The sequence below is a fragment of the Pelophylax lessonae genome (genome assembly GCF_965119305.1).
Source record: "Pelophylax lessonae genome assembly, chromosome: 10".
Classification (NCBI taxonomy): domain Eukaryota; kingdom Metazoa; phylum Chordata; class Amphibia; order Anura; family Ranidae; genus Pelophylax; species Pelophylax lessonae.
Window position 1 is genome coordinate 238,785,775 of NC_138777.1, and position 14,193 is coordinate 238,799,967.

General features: G+C 48.1%; 1 protein-coding gene across 1 annotated transcript in view; it reads right to left on the bottom strand.

Annotated features, from left to right (window-relative positions):
- Positions 1-14,193, bottom strand: part of VPS9D1 (VPS9 domain containing 1) — a 92,773-nt gene that overhangs the window by 39,578 nt on the left and 39,002 nt on the right. Inside the window, exons 10-11 of the mRNA XM_082270233.1 lie at positions 9,153-9,598; positions 3,860-3,989 (exon numbers count right to left, since the gene is read on the bottom strand). Of these exons, the coding sequence (XP_082126359.1) occupies positions 3,860-3,989; positions 9,153-9,598 (576 nt within the window). The remainder of the gene's footprint in view (positions 1-3,859; positions 3,990-9,152; positions 9,599-14,193) is intronic.

A 14,193-nucleotide genomic window follows, 5' to 3' on the forward strand; every position in this document is an offset into this window, starting at 1 on the left:
GCTGAAATCTCCGGGGGTCTTTCCCGATGCGAGGAGAAAATGGCGTCATTTCTACTCATATTTATGGGAAACAAAACAACAGAGGGAACTTTTCTTTCCATACTGAGAGACTTCTTGGGCGATATTTCATGATTTATGATATGTCTTCATAGGTTGTTTTTCTTGGCATAGACAACACGGTGCATGAATTGTTTTTAACAATTTTTTATTTTTGTGAATGATAAAAAGATATATTTTATACATATAGTTACATTGTTACATTGTTACATAGTTAGTGAGGTTGAAAAAAGACATCAGTCCATCCAGTTCAACCTATGATGTGTGTGTGTTTGCTGTTAACCGTACATTGTATACCCCTGTATGTTGTACATTGTATACCCCTGTATGTTGTACATTGTATACCCCTGTATGTTGTACATTGTATACCCCTGTATGTTGTACATTGTATACCCCCTGTATGTTGTACATTGTATACCCCCTGTATGTTGTACATTGTATACCCCCTGTATGTTGTACATTGTATACCCCTGTATGTTGTACATTGTAAACCCCTGTATGTTGTACATTGTATACCCCTGTTTGTTGTACATTGTATACCCCCTGTATGTTGTACATTGTATACCCCTGTATGTTGTACATTGTATACCCCCTGTATGTTGTACATTGTATACCCCCTGTATGTTGTACATTGTATACCCCTGTTTGTTGTACATTGTATACCCCCTGTATGTTGTACATTGTATACCCCTGTATGTTGTACATTGTATACCCCTGTATGTTGTACATTGTATACCCCTGTATGTTGTACATTGTATACCCCTGTATGTTGTACATTGTATACCCCTGTATGTTGTACATTGTATACCCCCTGTATGTTGTACATTGTATACCCCCTGTATGTTGTACATTGTATACCCCTGTATGTTGTACATTGTATACCCCCTGTATGTTGTACATTGTATACCCCCTGTATGTTGTACATTGTATACCCCCTGTATGTTGTACATTGTATACCCCCTGTATGTTGTACATTGTATACCCCTGTATGTTGTACATTGTATATCCCTGTATGTTGTACATTGTATACCCCCTGTATGTTGTACATTGTATACCCCCTGTATGTTGTACATTGTATACCCCCTGTATGTTGTACATTGTATACCCCCTGTATGTTGTACATTGTATACCCCTGTATGTTGTACATTGTATACCCCTGTATGTTGTACATTGTATACCCCTGTATGTTGTACATTGTATACCCCCTGTATGTTGTACATTGTATACCCCCTGTATGTTGTACATTGTATACCCCCTGTATGTTGTACATTGTATACCCCCTGTATGTTGTACATTGTATACCCCCTGTATGTTGTACATTGTATACCCCCTGTATGTTGTACATTTGTATACCCCCTGTATGTTGTACATTGTATACCCCCTGTATGTTGTACATTGTATACCCCTGTATGTTGTACATTGTATACCCCTGTATGTTGTACATTGTATACCCCTGTATGTTGTACATTGTATACCCCCTGTATGTTGTACATTGTATACCCCCTGTATGTTGTACATTGTATACCCCCTGTATGTTATACATTGTATACCCCTGTATGTTGTACATTGTATCCCCCTGTATGTTGTACATTGTATCCCCCTGTATGTTGTACATTGTATACCCCCTGTATGTTGTACATTGTATACCCCCTGTATGTTGTACATTGTATACCCCCTGTATGTTGTACATTGTATACCCCCTGTATGTTATACATTGTATACCCCTGTATGTTGTACATTGTATACCCCTGTATGTTGTACATTGTATACCCCTGTATGTTGTACATTGTATACCCCTGTATGTTGTACATTGTATACCCCTGTATGTTGTGCTCTTTAAGGTGCCCATCTAATAGTTTTTTGAAACTAATATATTGTTATAGAATTGCCTTAAAATCCCATTTAACCACTTAAGCCCCGGAGGATTTGGCTGCTCAATGACCAGGCCCTTTTCTGAGATTCGGCACTGCGTGACTTTAACGGACAATTGCGCAGCCGTGCAACGCTGTACCCAAATTAAATTGACGTCCTTTTTTTCCCACAAACAGAGTTTTCTTTTGGTGGTATTTGATCACCTGTGCGATTTTTATTTTTTAAATTATTAAAAATCAAATTTTTTTTAACATTTTAGGCCAATTTGTTTTCTGCTACATATTTTTGGTAAAAAAAAAAATTTGCAATAAGCGTATTTTGATTGGTTTGCGCAAAAGTTCTTGCGTTTACTAACTACGGGAAAGATTTATGTCATTTTTATTGTTTTTTTTTTTAACGAGTAATGGTGGCGATCTGCGATTTTTTTTTTTGCGGGACTGCGACATTGCGGCTGACAATTAGGACGCCTGACTGACATTTTTGACACTTTTGGGGGTACCAGTGACATTACTACAGTAATCAGTGCTATAAATATGCACTGTTACTGTCAAAATGACACTGGCAGGGAAGGGGTTAACTTTATTGGTGATCAAGGGGTTAAGTGTGTCCCTAGGGGCGTGATTCTAACTGTTAGGGGGAGTGGCTAATGAAGTAATCACAGAGACATGTGATCCTATACAGCAGGTTCGCATAGCCTCTGTCATTACATCAGGGAGAATGACAGGCGGCTGTGTTTACATCAGCTGTCTGTCTTCCTCCCTCTCCTGAGGGAGATCGCGAGTGGCCGGTGGACATCAGAGCCGCCGGTCACACACGCTGGCTAAGCAGGGGACAAGCGGGGGTGAGCGACGTAGTACTACGTCACTTTGCCTGTAGGGGGATGACTGCCGCAGTAAATAGTCGTGCGGCGGTTAGCAAGTGGTTAAAGAGGAGATACTCCTATACATACAAAAAGTCCAATAAAAGATGTTGGCAATTGCACCCTCAATCATCTGAGAAATTCTATTTAGAAAGTGTTCCAGCCCTCGCTTCCACCATTCACCACCATACCAACATCCAACCAGGACAGCTTCACGAGTAGCGGAAACGCCCCCCCCCCCCCCCCCGGGCGGACAAGTGCAGCCTCCGTTCACCGGATCTTCTCTCTGTGCCTACTACCGATGTCTTCCATGCGAGTTTTACTCCTCTACTTTATCATCAAATATGTACAGTAATCGTCTACACTCAGAGGCCTGTTTTCTTCTTTTTTCCACCAGCATCATGCACGGGAGCCTCAGCTGGTTGGGACAGCATTGGGAGCCAATGGCCAGTGAGCCAATGAGAGGTGGGGGGGGGGGGGGGCGAGCTGCGCTCTGTGTGTAAATAGACACACAGAGAAGAAGCTTGGGAGTGATCTTGCTGGGGTGCCCCTGTCCTGCCCAAATTTCCAACTTGCCGAGATCTCCAACCCACGTCACTTCCAGTTGGAGATCTCGGCAAGTTGCCACTACTGCGCATGTGCGAACGCCAATGTCCGCGTAGTATTGAATTGTCCTGCCGAAAATTCCAACTCTCATGCACAGCGTTGGGAGTTCTCTGTGAACAGGCATTGGCGTTCAGTAGCAGCAACTTGCCGAGCTCTCCAACCGGAAGTGATGCGGGTTGGAGATTTAGTCAATTTGGAAAATTCGGCAGGACACCCCCATAGCAAGAGGGACCAGGAGTGCCAGTGGGGGAACCAAGAAAAGGGGATTGGGGCTGCTCTGTGCAAAACCCTTACACAGAGCAGGTATGTATGACTTTTTTTTTATTTTTTTAAACTCTGCCTTTAATATCACTTCAAGACCATAGAATACCTGCGGTTCACCTTTCGGTGCTGCAGTACATATTGGTTATTAATAAGGAGAGGCCATACTGCTACTTTCATAGGAAATATGAGTGGCGATGTTACCTGTAGAGAGCCAGTAGTGCCGGCCATAGAGGGGGAAAGAAGCTTTCATCTATACATTCCAGGCACACTTCTTTCACTGGCGGTGTGATGGGAAGATCCAGAGACAGCACAGAGGATGACACCAACAAATCTGGAGAATGGAGACACAATGGTAACACGTGAAAACTATCTTCTGTATTACAAAATCTACGAGGGGAGTAAATAACATATTATTAAAAAAAAGTGAACCGGTCAATCTAAAACTGAAAAAAAAAAAAAAACTTGAGCCTGCGAAGAGGAAACACAGAAGTAAAAGTTACCGGCAATGAAAGCAGAATGTCAAAAAGGATCAATAAATCCTGAGAAAAGGTCGGCTAAAGTTACATTCAAGCCCCAACTTTTCCTGTTCTCTCTCCTCCTGTATTGGCCCTAAATATAGCGGGTGGCCCCCACTAACCAATAAAAAGTATCACGGACTTCGGTAGACCCTTGGGGTGCCCCACTAACCAATAAAAAGTATCACAGACTTCGGTAGACCCTTGGGGTGCCCCACTAACCAATAAAAAGTATCACGGACTTCAGTAGACCCTTGGGGTGCCCCACTAACCAATAAAAAGTATCACAGACTTCGGTAGACCCTTGGGGTGCCCCACTAACCAATAAAAAGTATCACAGACTTCAGTAGACCCTTGGGGTGCCCCACTAACCAATAAAAAGTATCACAGACTTCAGTAGACCCTTGGGGTGCCCCACTAACCAATAAAAAGTATCACGGACTTCAGTAGACCCTTGGGGTGCCCCACTAACCAATAAAAAGGATCACAGACTTCAGTAGACCCTTGGGGTGCCCCACTAACCAATAAAAAGTATCACGGACTTCAGTAGACCCTTGGGGTGCCCCACTAACCAATAAAAAGTATCACGGACTTCGGTAGACCCTTGGGGTGCCCCACTAACCAATAAAAAGTATCACAGACTTCGGTAGACCCTTGGGGTGCCCCACTAACCAATAAAAAGTATCACAGACTTCGGTAGACCCTTGGGGTGCCCCACTAACCAATAAAAAGTATCATGGACTTCGGTAGACCCTTGGGGTGCCCCACTAACCAATAAAAAGGATCACGGACTTCGGTAGACCCTTGGGGTGCCCCACTAACCAATAAAAAGGATCACGGACTTCAGTAGACCCTTGGGGTGCCGGAGGAAAAAGCCAACAACAGGTCGGACTATTGCTGGAGCGATGTAAGGGACAGACAGTAGCAGAGACAGCAGATTGATGGCCAGATCCAGTGCAGGCAGAGTCCAGGTTCCAGACAAGCAAATATATCAAAGAAACTCCATAGGAGAAGTGACGGGACAATGATGAAGAGAAGTTCTGACAAGCTGAATACAAATACAGTCCAAAGATAATAATGGAATAATCCAAGGCATGGAGAGTCAGAGAGAAGTCAGAGACAGGCAGACCTCTATCCGGTACATGGCACTGGGTGAAGGTTCGGAGTTCCCTTTATAGGTGGATAACAAGGACCCGGTATGCACTGCAGAAATGTGAGCTATGATGCCGAGTGCTGACCAGCAGATCACAAAGACTGGTTGTTGCAGGGAGGTTACAGGAAAGTCAGGATTTGCATAGATCTTCAGCTGCCTGGATGTCCGATCTGCTGGTTGTTTGGTTCACACTGACCAAAGAGAACTTCTGTATTTGTTTCCCTCATTTTACACTTAGTTTGAATTGGAGGGCACAGGAGGTATGGAGAGTACGGGAGGTATGGAGAGTACGGGAGGTATGGAGAGTACGGGAGGTAAGAGGGTGTGGAGAGTTTGGAAGGTACAGGAGGTATGGAAGGTAGGGGAAGTATGGAAGGTAGGGGAAGTATGGAAGGTAGGGGAAGTATGGAAGGTAGGGGAAGTATGGAAGGTAGGGGAAGTATGGAAGGTAGGGGAAGTGTGGAAGGTAGGGGAGGTGTGGAAGGTAGGGGAGGTGTGGAAGGTAGGGGAGGTATGGAGGGTGTGGGAGGTATGGAGGGTGTGGGAGTTAAGGAAGGTATGGGAGGCAAGGAAAGTGTGGGGGGTATGGAAAGTACAGAAGGTATGGAGGTACAGGAGGTATGGAAAGTGCTGGAGGTATGGAGGGTGTGGGAGGTGTGGAAAATAGAAGAGGTATGGGAGGTACACAAGGTATGGGAGGTATCGAAGGTAGGGGAGGTATGGAGGGTTGTGGGAGGTAAGGAAGGAATGGGAAATATGGAGGATACGGGGGGGGGGGACAGGTGCAGGAGGTATGGAGGCACAGGAGGTATGGAGGGTGCGGGAGGTACAGGAGGTGTGGAGGGTGCGGGAGGTATGAAAGTAGGGGAGGTATGGAGGGTATGGAAGGTAGGGAGGTACAGGAGGTATGGAGGGTGTGGGAGGTATGGAGGGTGCGGGAGGTACAGGAGGTATGGAAGGTAGGGGAGGTATGGAGGGCAGAGGAGGTATGGAGGGTGCCGGAGGTATGAAAGTAGGGGAGGTATGGAGGGTATGGAAGGTAGGGAGGTACAGGAGGTATGGAAGGTGCGGGAGGTACAGGAGGTGTGGAAGGTATGGAAGGTAGGGGAGGTATGGAGGGTAGAGGAGGTATGGAGGGTAGGGGAGGTACAGGAGGTGTGGAGGTACGGAAGGTAGGGGAGGTACAGGAGGTGCGGGAGGTACAGGAGGTATGGAAGGTAGGGGAGGTATGGAAGGTAGGGGAGGTATGGAAGGTAGGGGAGGTATGGAAGGTAGGGGAGGTATGGAAGGTAGGGGAGGTATGGAAGGTAGGGGAGGTATGGAAGGTAGGGGAGGTATGGAGGGTAGGGGAGGTATGGAGGTATGGAAGGTAGGGGAGGTATGGAAGGTAGGGGAGGTATGGAGGGTAGGGGAGGTATGGAGGGTAGGGGAGGTATGGAAGGTAGGGGAGGTATGGAGGGTAGGGGAGGTATGGAAGGTAGGGGAGGTACAGGAGGTGCGGAGGTACAGGAGGTATGGAAGGTAGGGGAGGTATGGAGGGCAGAGGAGGTATGGAGGGTGCCGGAGGTATGAAAGTAGGGGAGGTATGGAGGGTATGGAAGGTAGGGAGGTACAGGAGGTATGGAGGGTAGAGGAGGTATGGAAGGTAGGGGAGGTATGGAAGGTAGGGGAGGTACAGGAGGTGAGGAGGTACAGGAGGTGTGGGTAGACCGCTATACTGAGAGTCTGCAGGAGCCTGGCACTGCAGCCACAATCTGCTGATCCTAGGTGCAATGCTCTGCAGGCTCCATAAAAAAAATGCACATTTTTTTACCTGCAAAGATCTGAGTATTTATTATTATTTTACATCTAGCGCTGAAACGTCTTCTGAAATAAGATCTCTGCTGAAGAGAATCTGACTGCTGACCTACTAAGGCACTGGAAAACGCAGATAGGTCCAGACTTTCCTCTTGTGTCACCCCATACAGATGTCACATTGTCACCTCCCCTGTCTGACCTCCAATCTATGTATATAGGAGGACTCTATGCTGACCTCTGCTGGAAGTGTTCAGTATATCCTCCCCAGCAGTCACACTATAGTTATGTAATAAAGGACGAGCTCATCCAACATCGATATCGCTGATTAATCACATATAAATTGGGTCACATTTACCGTGTGTCAGACAGTATACTGTGTGGGGGAGATCTACAAGAACGGAGGAGCGCAGGATCTGGTGCAGCTCTGCATAAAAAACAATCAGCTTCCAGGTTTTATTGTCAAAGCCTCATTGAAGAAGCTGAAGTTAGCAGCTGATTGGCTGCCAGGCACATCTGCACCACATTCTGCACTCTCCAGTTTTAGTAAATCTCTCCCAGTGTGTCCCCCGCCTCCTTACACCTAGACAGATTGTCCTCTTTCTGAGCTGCAGAAGGTTAAGCTGGAACTCCGTCACTTCTCCCGGGGGGATGGGACTCCAACGCTGGAATCCAGCCATTCACACAGATAAGTGAGTGCAGCCTTACCTGCAAAATCATTTATACTTCCTTATATCCAGTTCTAAGATTTACACATTTCTGTAACATATCACACTAGGGGCGTAACTACAGGGGTGGCAATTGCAACCGGGCCCCTTGCGGCTCGCCTGTACACCTGGATAGGAGGGGGGAGGGGGCAGCATGTAGAGAAATCACTGTCCTCCTTTTTCCTCCTGTAGCTGCAGGAAGAAAATGGAGGAGATTGGTTCCTCTGTATGCTGCCCCCCCCCACTCCTCCTATCCAGTTCACTTGTGTTCTGCTGTCTCTGGGCCCCTGTGTGCTCCCCTGGTTCCCCCCCCCCCCGCAGTGAAACGAAAGTGCTTGCCGCTTAGCCACACCCCCTGATGACGTCAGACGAAACGCATAGGAGGAGCTTGTGGCACGACACGTCACTACGGGCGGGGGACACGGCAGCCATTTTCCTGGTTGGAAACCGATCCTTGGAGATTCCACATGACATGCTCTGCTGATCCTGACCGATTGCAAGTTGCCAATTGTCTTTTTATGCCTAATAAATCCATGTGACAGTATTACACTATGGGAGCTGTTTTTCTTCACATGATTGGATAACCCTTGTGACCGATTGGTGAAAGAGCAATAGAGAGACCTCCATTGATGTGTAGCCATTATTGGCTTCCTGCTTTCTATGATCCCTGTAATAAGGATCCTAGCGATCCGGTAAGAGGCTGATTTATCCCTTATGGTGGTGGCTTCTGGTAGTTGAAGATCTGCATGCATATGCTATTGGGGAATAAGCACATACTCTGGGGAATCTTTTTGTTTGGAATGATTCACGTCTTTTCATACTAATATATATATATATGGACTGATGGACTTATGAGTTATTCATTCCGAGAAATCATAGCGCTGCACCATTATTTTTATATGCTATTTTAGATCTGTTTTCTCTTATTCAGGATCAGGTGCTGGCAGCTTGATTGGTTGTTTTATGTTTATACTTTGAATTGTGTACATTTTCACCAAGCGCCACCATCCTATATATAATCTGCTGTGATTTGCCACAGCGATCACATGGTACAGGCAAACAGGCCGGTACAGTGATCTGTCATTGGCCGTGTCCAGTGGACATGGTGGGTGACAGATCGAGTCGGAGCAAAGCCCGATCCTAGGAAGACATCACATAGGACATCCTTCCAGAACAACAGCGCTCCCACCCAGCTGTCATATTACAATAGGCCAGGCGAGAAGGGGAAAAAACACATTTCATAGTACATGAAAGAATAAAGAGTAACATGACTTTGTGTCTTCTGTACCTGTCTGGAGTTTATTTTAGGCTCTCCCAGCACTTACCTCTGGCATTGTGGATCTCTTTCACCACCGTACTCAAATACTGCGATGCGGACAATCTCTGGAGAGCCGCAGGTCCAGAGAGGGCCGAAGGAGACAACAAGTGTTCCAGGTCCTCATATGAGCTCTCAATGTCCTTTTTGTCCGTCTCTCTGTCATTGCGGTAATCTGTACGACTGGCGAGGCTCTGCAGCTCCTCCCCTATAGAGCGGCTGTGCTGGACAGAGGGTCGCGGGCAGCTGGTGGGGAGGCAATACAGGCTCCGAGAGCTTTTCAGTTTAGAACCCCCTGGGGCCGGTAAGGAAACGGGTTCTACTGGGAGTGACTGGTGACCGATATCAGAGGCTGAAGGTTCCTGAGACGGGTCTTTGCTGATAATCAGGTATAAGCGGCTGTAAATCTGGCACTGGAGACGCCGGACCAGTTTGGCAATCGGATGTTCTGGGGCGCTGAAACGGGAAAAAATACAAGAATTAGATACGTTTTTAAATATTTTAAAATATTGGTTTACTGACCAGCGATCCTAAAGTGAAAAGGACAGACGCAGGCACAGGTGATTATTAGTTCTGATGTACAATAGCAATGCATTGATTTCACTTTACGCAGCTTTTCAGTGTAATGGCATTGCAGGCCGTGCTTCAGATACCAGGAAGAAATTCAGAGCATAATAAAAGAACGGGTCAGAACTCTTGTGCAGACACCTATGCAGTGCCTAATGCGTCCCTTCATTTCATGCAGACATGGGTGTAGTGTGTGCTTGTCTCCTGACTCTCATGCAGACATGGGTGTAGTGTGTGCTTGTCTCCTGACTCTCATGCAGACATGGGTGTAGTGTGTGCTTGGCTCCTGACTCTCATGCAGACATGGGTGTAGCGTGTGCTTGTCTCCTGACTCTCATGCAGACATGGGTGTAGCGTGTGCTTGGTTCCTGACTCTCATGCAGACATGGGTGTAGCGTGTGCTTGGCTCCTGACTTTCCTGCAGACATGGGTGTAGCGTGTGCTTGTCTCCTGACTCTCATGCAGACATGGGTGTAGTGTGTGCTTGTCTCCTGACTCTCATGCAGACATGGGTGTAGTGTGCGCTTGGCTCCTGACTCTCATGCTGACATGGGTGTAGTGTGCGCTTGTCTCCTGACTCTCATGCAGACATGGGTGTAGTGTGTGCTTGGCTCCTGACTCTCATGCAGACATGGGTGTAGTGTGTGCTTGTCTCCTGACTCTCATGCTGACATGGGTGTAGTGTGTGCTTGTCTCCTGACTCTCATGCAGACATGGGTGTAGCGTGTGCTTGTCTCCTGACTCTCATGCAGACATGGGTGTAGCGTGTGCTTGTCTCCTGACTCTCATGCAGACATGGGTGTAGTGTGCGCTTGGCTCCTGACTCTCATGCTGACATGGGTGTAGTGTGCGCTTGTCTCCTGACTCTCATGCTGACATGGGTGTAGTGTGTGCTTGTCTCCTGACTCTCATGCAGACATGGGTGTAGTGTGTGCTTGGCTCCTGACTCTCATGCAGACATGGGTGTAGTGTGTGCTTGGCTCCTGACTCTCATGCAGACATGGGTGTAGCGTGTGCTTGTCTCCTGACTCTCATGCAGACATGGGTGTAGCGTGTGCTTGGTTCCTGACTCTCATGCAGACATGGGTGTAGCGTGTGCTTGGCTCCTGACTTTCCTGCAGACATGGGTGTAGTGTGTGCTTGTCTCCTGACTCTCATGCAGACATGGGTGTAGTGTGTGCTTGGCTCCTGACTCTCATGCAGACATGGGTGTAGTGTGCGCTTGGCTCCTGACTCTCATGCTGACATGGGTGTAGTGTGCGCTTGTCTCCTGACTCTCATGCTGACATGGGTGTAGTGTGTGCTTGTCTCCTGACTCTCATGCAGACATGGGTGTAGTGTGTGCTTGGCTCCTGACTCTCATGCAGACATGGGTGTAGTGTGTGCTTGGCTCCTGACTCTCATGCAGACATGGGTGTAGCGTGTGCTTGTCTCCTGACTCTCATGCAGACATGGGTGTAGCGTGTGCTTGGTTCCTGACTCTCATGCAGACATGGGTGTAGCGTGTGCTTGGCTCCTGACTTTCCTGCAGACATGGGTGTAGTGTGTGCTTGTCTCCTGACTCTCATGCAGACATGGGTGTAGTGTGTGCTTGGCTCCTGACTCTCATGCAGACATGGGTGTAGTATGTGCTTGGCTCCTGACTCTCATGCAGAGATGTGTTTATCGTGCACTGGGGTCCTGACTCTCATGTAGACACTTATGCAGGGTGCTGGGGTTCGGACCTTCTTGCAGACATATTACACTATTACTGTGGTATATGCTGGGGTCCACATGCTGGAGACTGGATCACACATGACACAGTGAAGATTTTTGCCAGCACATCACAGATCTTCAGATAGAGTTCAGGCGGTTTATATTGAAAAATTATCCCTTTACAAACAAGAGTGTGCAACATTTCAGTCACAAAGGACCCCTTCATCAAGGAGGTCCTGTGTGACTCTAAAACATTGCATGCTCTTGTTTGTGATATTGATCATTGCTTCAATAAAAACCGTTTGGACTCAATCTGAAGCTCCATGGTCTGCTGGCAAATATCTTTACTGACTCTCATGCAGACATGGGTAAAGGATGTACCAGGGTCCTTACCGGGGTCCTAACTCTCATAGATATAGCATGTACCAGAGTCCTTACTCTCACAGATTATAGCATGTACCAGGGTCCCATCTCTCATGTAGATATTTATGCAGTGTATACTGGGGTCCTTACTCTCATAGATATAGCGTGTACTGGGGTCCTGTGTCTAATGCAGACATTTATGTGGTGTATTTTGGGGTCCTTACTCTCATAGATCTAGCATGTACCAGAGTCCTTACTGGGGTCCTTACTCTCATATGTATAACATGTACCAGGGTCCTTACTCTCATATGTCTAACATGTACCAGGGTCCCGTCTCTCACGTAGACATTTATGAGGTGTATTCTGGGGTCCTTACTCTCATAGGTATAGCATGTACCAGGGTCCCGTCTCTCATGCAGACATTTATGCGGTGTATTCTGGGGGTCCGAGTCTCACACACACAAGCATTTGTTATATTCTGTATCTATTAGTGGCCCACAGCTGCAGGACTGCTGGTTGCCCCATGTAGTTTACAAGCATTACTTTGCATGCAATTGTTTATAGAGATCTTCCAGCAGAACTCTGAATTGTGCATTTAATTTAGATGGGGTGTGGCCTCTGCTTTGATCTGTATTCCAGGCTACCTCCCTTTGTTTATGCACAGGTGGGGGGGTAACGACTCCTCTTCCCTGTTCACTTCTTCTCACTTACTTAGTGGGAGAGAGATTATTTCCACAACAGAGCTCAGCAATCCCTCTCTGTGACCCTGCACTGGTTGGCACATTGAGGGGTGCAATACAGGGGTCAGATTTTTGCTTCATAAAAATGAAGATCAGAGAGTTGAAGTTGGAAGATTTAAGCTCGCCAAACATGGATTAGAGTTTGTCTGGTTCAGTAGGGGCCAGCCAACATTTCTATCCATGTATCATCACCCTCTACTGCACAGGAGTCACCCCTACTGCACAGGAGTCACCCCTACTGCACAGGAGTCACCCCTACTGCACAGGAGTCACCCCTACTGCACAGGAGTCACCCCTACTGCACAGGAGTCACCCCTACTGCACAGGAGTCACCCCTACTGCACAGGAGACACCCCTACTGCACAGGAGACACCCCTACTGCACAGGAGTCACCGCTACTGCACAGGAGTCACCCCTACTGCACAGGAGTCACCCCTACTGCACAGGAGTCACCGCTACTGCACAGGAGTCACCGCCACTGCACAGGAGACACCCCCACTGCACAGGAGTCACCCCTACTGCACAGGAGTCACCGCTACTGCACAGGAGTCACCCCTACTGCACAGGAGTCACCGCTACTGCACAGGAGTCACTCCTACTGCACAGGAGTCACCTCTACTGCACAGGAGTCACCCCTACTGCACAGGAGTCACCGCTACTGCACAGGAGTCACCCCTACTGCACAGGAGTCACCCCTACTGCACAGGAGTCACCCCTACTGCACAGGAGTCACCCCTACTGCACAGGAGTCACTCCTACTGCACAGGAGTCACCCCTACTGCACAGGAGTCACCTCTACTGCACAGGAGTCACTCCTACTGCACAGGAGTCACCCCTACTGCACAGGAGTCACCTCTACTGCACAGGAGTCACCCCCACTGCACAGGAGACACCCCTACTGCACAGGAGTCACCCCTACTGCACAGGAGTCACCCCTACTGCACAGGAGTCACTCCTACTGCACAGGAGTCACCCCTACTGCACAGGAGTCACCCCTACTGCACAGGAGTCACCCCTACTGCACAGGAGTCACCCCTACTGCACAGGAGTCACCGCTACTGCACAGGAGTCACCCCTACTGCACAGGAGTCACCCCTACTGCACAGGAGTCACCTCTACTGCACAGGAGTCACCCCTACTGCACAGGAGTCACCCCTACTGCACAGGAGTCACTCCTACTGCACAGGAGTCACTCCTACTGCACAGGAGTCACCCCTACCGCACAGGAGTCACTCCTACTGCACAGGAGTCACTCCTACTGCACAGGAGTCACCCCTACTGCACAGGAGTCACCCCTACTGCACAGGAGTCACCCCTACTGCACAGGAGTCACCTCTACTGCACAGGAGTCACCCCTACCGCACAGGAGTCAGCCCTACCGCACAGGAGACACCCCTACTGCACAGCAGTCACCCCTACTGCACAGGAGTCACCCCTACTGCACAGGAGTCACCCCTACTGCACAGCAGTCACCCCTACTAAACAGGAGTCAGGCGTCTCTGTACAACCCCCGTCTAGTTTTTCCCAAATGATAAGTGCCACCAGCTAAAACCAGCAGCACTGATCATCATGTTCTGACAGCAGGGAAGGCTCATCGCCGTGAAAACACAAGAGTGATACGAGGTGCATGGGGGGAATCTGCATTTTTTTTTTTTTCATTCAACCCACTGGTTGAAAAAAAAAAAA